The following is a 5,578-nucleotide window of genomic DNA, read 5'->3' as shown; positions in this document are numbered from 1 at the left end:
CCCCCCCCCCCCCCCCCCCCCCCCCCCCCCCCCCAATTAGACATTAGATTGTATTGTTACCTCTGGTATTTTTTAATTATTTTCCAGGTATTTTATCTCAATTGAAAGTTGCCTGTCTTGAAGGAGAGAAAAAAGAATCCCGAGCAAAATATACAGAACATTTAGCTCTTTATACAGCAGGATTATTGGGTATACCTCTTGAAAAACTACATGTAAGTATTAACGAGATTGTCATGAGGTTTTCTAGGGACACTGATATCATCAAATTGCACCATTTCAATTTTTAATCAGATGTCTGTGGTTCCTGCAATTTCAATAAAAGTGCTGGATTATCCTGTAACTTCACAGCACTGTGTTTATTTTACTATTTCTCAATGAAATATTTCCTTAAATTATCTATAATTGATATACTTCCGCATATGAAAAGTTTATTAGCTGCTACCAATGTATTGCCAATATGTTGTTTTGGATTTTGGGTTTGGTTTTGCCGTTTGGATCATTACTACTTAAGTTATTTTGATTTCAGATATTTTTTGAAGGAGTACAGGCTAGGATTGCTACTGGAGTAAAACCTGAAGAAGTTGGGTATCAATTAGCCTTCAGTAAACAAGAACTACGTAAAGTTATCAAAGATTATCCTGCTAAAGAGGTAGCCAAATTCTTTTTCGATTATTCATTATTATAAAATACACACATAAAATACACACATAAAATACACACATAAAATACACATATAAAATACATAAAATACACACATAAAATACACACATAAAATACATAAAATACACACATAAAATAAATACATAAAATACACACATAAAATACACACATAAAATACATAAAATACACACATAAAATACACACACCCCCCTTTGTGTAGCAACTGTTGAAGACACTTAACTTTCATTAATTTTATATTTTTTTTAGGTGAAGAAGATTTTAGATCATATGTATAAAAAGGTAGAAAAACAACTGAGTGAAGAAGAAAACCTCTTACAGGTATCTTACTTTATTTCTTTCCTATTGATCTATCATTGAAGGAGTTGTACATGTTTTTTAAACAGAATTCACCAAATCAATCTTATTTTTCAAACTTTTTCTAGAGGAACAACCCCCTCAGACACTCCATGGGAAGCTTTCATAATTGAAATCCCAATCTCCTCCAGGCCTTCACCCCATTAGAACAGTCTGTTCCTATTGGTACCCCCAATTACTGGAGACTAGCACACAACCTCCTATAAGGGTGTCAACTAAGATCACAAAATGTACGACAAGAAAATGAAACCTGGAATACCCCAAAAAATATATTGGTAATACATTAGTATATACATATGAGGAAGTATATCAAGCATAAATGAGTAATTCGATTTACAATTTTCTTAAAATGGATCAGATAAATAGGAAATTAAGTTTCCACTGTCCAACATGAGTGAATAACTGTATGATTTTAAGAATTTCCTATTTATTTTCAGGTTGTTTGGAGAGAAATGCAGAATTTATTTATTAATCAATATAAACATTACGATGATTTGATGAAGAAATGTTATCCAGACTCGCAGATATCATTAGATTTCTCTATAGAGGATGTATTACAATACTTCTCAGACATCGCCCAGTCACACTAGACTCAATTAACCAGCACCTAGTTACATAAGTAATATAGTTCTAACATCGTGACCCAGGCTTCAGTTTCTCATGAGAATTCTAATCTCAAATCACCCAAACAATCAGTCTAATTAGATTAGACCAAAGTTTCAGTCCTACTTTGTTGCTGGTAAGAAATTTGTTAGGCTTACAGTGCCATCAAACAGATAAATGTCACAGAGCAGTCTTTAGACCCCAAATGAAGTGGCTGCAATAAAAATAAAGCTAACAAAACAGAACTTAAGGCTTTGTATATTCAAGTGAAAATAAATGTTATATCATATTTATTACGTCTGTTTGTATGAATTGATAAGCTGGTATTATAAGACGATTAAAGGTGGTAGCGCACTATTCATACATGCGCATTATATTTGCAATTATACAATTATCAGACGTCCTAGAATAATATATATTTTCAAGCGATACAAAAGAAAAATGATGCTTGAAACTCTAATATAAATCATTCTTTCGCCGTCTTACTGGAACCTTTGTCCATAAATACATGACCTTGAAGCAGCAACGTGCACAAAGTGAATCATTCTCATATTAATGTGCTAGTCGTTTGTTCTTCATACACCCACTAAAGAAAAAGTCTCCCCTCTTGAAAAGAACGAAAGGAAGGAAGGAAGTGGGAAAGTACGGTGGAATATACTTATTTCTGATTGATATACTTCCTCAAATGAAAAGTTCATTAGCTGCTACCAATATATTGTTTTGGATTTCGAGTTTGGTTTTGCGGTTTGCATCGTTAGTACATGGTTTATTTAAGAAATCGTTGATGATGGACAAAATATAACAGAATAAGTCAATCTGCGAATGGGCTTGTCAACTCCCACATGGAAGGCGATGGTATATCTAGATCTAATAATTGTGTCAATTTTTACCGGAATTGCACATTGGTTATGATTTACAACAGGTCTATTCTAAAAAAGGGCAGGTGTCTCCTTTAAGAGAACATGTCTATATTCATGTATTGATAACGTATTATATGGTCTGTATAACTTGAACAGACAATTTTCAGTATCTTACATATATTATAGTTTTATTATATGTTTAGGAAAGCGTAGGTTGAAAAACCAACATTGAATCATTTTATTCACTAGGTAATAAAATAGTGATGGACTAAAGACTAGACTAGCGGCACGACTTTCTAACATTTCTCATGCTCTATGACATACATGAATTAGGCCTATGAGAAGACGATGCAATAAGTCGCGAATAGACGATGTCCAGTGCCGAACTCACGACCTACGGTCTGGACACGATTCACATCTACTATTTTCTACTGTATCGATAATCACGCAAAGGACATAGTTTATTTCACTTATAATCTTCATGTTTCTGCTGTTCGAGCAAGACAAATGAAATGTAATGAATGGAGTTTTACGTCCTAATTTTCTGCACCATTTAAGTTAATGAAAACGGTTGAGCAAAGAGACGTTATACAACGTTTCAAATTAAAAGTGCACAGAAAGCTGGATGTGGCAAATATTGTATAAAGACAAAGACAGGGTACAATACCACCGATTATCAACATGAATTTTGGAAACAGTAGGTATTAGGAAAGGTAATTATGCCTGGGCGTCTGACCAAAGTCTGGTGGCATGCTTCTCTTAGAAATAGTCGTTCAGTCTAATAGTTTTAGACAATTGGTAACAGACAGTAGATCCAAATACTCGACTGGTCGTGGAAGGGACAACCGCCAATGTTAAGTCTATAGGTACAGGTGAAGGGTCTTCATTAGATAAGGTAATGACCGAGCAGGTGTTTAGATTTATGGGGTGTTATTATCAAGGACAAATGGACCTCGTTGTACAACAACCACGATAAAAATCAAATTTTGTCTTTTACCGATATAGATAAGAGGGTTTTAGTCACCAATGGGAAATAGAAGTGGTCAAACAGGTGTCCAGTTAACCATCTTATCTCCCACGGTAAATTAGACTTTCAAAGTCCTTTCTACAAGCTGGTCCCTCTCCACGCTTCATGCATAGATCTTTCACGGATTATCCGTAGGCCAGTAATAATCGTACACAGAAAATTGTCTTAAGATTTGATAGAAAATACGCCAAAGTTCTCAGATTGTTATCAGGCAGACACAGAGGTTATTTAAGTATATTCTGTATCTCTTGGGTTGCTCATCGTCTACAGAATAATTGGGTATAACCATCATTAAGATATTATCACAACATATTTCACCGATGATATATATATGACCACACTGACGCTTCAAACAACCTGTATCCTCGACTATCATAGTAAACTATTGAGGCATGACATTCTTGGTTTCCCTGTAATCTCAAATATATTTTAATTGATAAAATTACCGTGAAAATATATCTTTAAAGGGATTGTAAAGAGGTTTTTAAAAGAAAAACTTGTGAAACGGGGACACTGGTAGCTTGGCGATTATTGACGTCATCAACTACCAAGTTTTAGTGGGATTGCAGGAACCTCAGATATCTGATTGTAAATTGGAATGGTACAAATTGATGCTATCAGTGTCCCTGATACACATAAAAAATTTGAAAACCTCTTTACAATCCCTTTAATTACTTGATAATTGTTAAATAATTGAATTTATCGACAAGACTGGTAAACAATTTATATTCGTGGCGGCATCATATTGGTCGAGCCTTCGCCTCCGGTTACGAGAGCCGCCATAGTTTATTTGCGGTAGATGTAAGGTGCCACATTTACGATGTAAACAATAGGGGTGATCAAGTACAACCGACATCCCCGAAGGATACCGACCTCAAATAATTAATGTATTTTCATGAAAGTATTATGATGTCATTATAACACATGGTAAAAATATTTAGACTAAGTCCAAGTCAAGTGTAAATACATATTCATAATTCGTAATATCTTGTATAGGAATTTCTAACAACTGTAAAATAAATTAATTTGTAAATTATCGAAGCTTTAACTTAAGGACAGGCTACACCTGTAATGACAATTCTGCACCTGGATAAAAGGAATGAATGAATTTTTGATGAACAAAATCATAAGCGTTTCGCATCAGTCATTTTTATAATTTCAAATCTAACACTAGTTAAATAATATATTAATCCATCAAAGTGCATTAAAAAATACTTCGGGTTCGCCCTTTTTAAATTTCAAATTTTAAATACTTTAACAGGTGTTAATTAAAAAACATCATTATTAAGAGAGAATAAAACAAAATCATCCAGGTATATCATTGGTTCTTTGATAAAATGAAACAAATTTTTAATTTAATTTTCCAATTTAAATAGAGAACGCCCAAGATGAACTCAAAATGCTCAGTGTTCATATTGTTTCGAATTGCCACAGACGACAAACTGAAAATTGAAAAGGTGCAAATCTAAAGCTATCAACTTCTCCGATGCGCATAAATTGAACAAGTTTAGAAAACCGTTTTACAATCCCTTCAAAACACACACATCTCTTAATCATACATTACAACAGTAGCCTAAATCTCGTAATTTGGGAGTTCCTGAAAGGCAACAAGGACACGCATTTATTATCTGTTCACTGTCATTGGCGTTTCTACAGGGGAAAAAAGAGGCTGGCTCGGCATTACATATTAATTTGAAAGAATAGCCTGTTGCCCCTGGAAAATTTTGTGACCCTTGCTCGTCCTCCTCAACTAATGTTCCCTAGGAAAGCCACTGTTCACTACCTATATATCACACCAATGCTGACTATATTTCTGACTGGGTCGGCCGTCGAGCAACCAATCTGCGAACCGACCGTGTGCATATTATGTTCTGTTCTACACCCATAGCGCTGTCTGAACCGTGTCGGCACCACCTTGAAACCATTTTGACAACCATTGTTGGTTCTTCAGAGCCTCCAACGACGATCTGAAATATTATGGTTGCAAGCAAATGAAATAAAAGATAGGCCCTATTCAATAAGACCAACTCGCGTAGACCTACATTAGAAAACA

The 5,578-nt window shown here is 34.6% G+C and overlaps 1 protein-coding gene across 1 annotated transcript in view; it reads left to right on the top strand.

Annotated features, from left to right (window-relative positions):
- LOTGIDRAFT_233685 (hypothetical protein) overlaps nt 1-1,931 on the top strand; it is an 11,457-nt gene extending 9,526 nt beyond the window's left edge. Inside the window, exons 21-24 of the mRNA XM_009060422.1 lie at nt 88-212; nt 527-649; nt 928-999; nt 1,473-1,931. Of these exons, the coding sequence (XP_009058670.1) occupies nt 88-212; nt 527-649; nt 928-999; nt 1,473-1,625 (473 nt within the window). The 3' untranslated portion in view covers nt 1,626-1,931. The remainder of the gene's footprint in view (nt 1-87; nt 213-526; nt 650-927; nt 1,000-1,472) is intronic.
- Nucleotides 1,932-5,578: the final 3,647 nt, after the last annotated feature.

The sequence above is a fragment of the Lottia gigantea genome, assembly GCF_000327385.1.
Source record: "Lottia gigantea unplaced genomic scaffold LOTGIsca_42, whole genome shotgun sequence".
Lineage (NCBI taxonomy): Eukaryota > Metazoa > Mollusca > Gastropoda > Lottiidae > Lottia > Lottia gigantea.
Note: the sequence above shows the minus strand (reverse complement) of the source record. Positions and strands in the feature narration are given on the sequence as shown.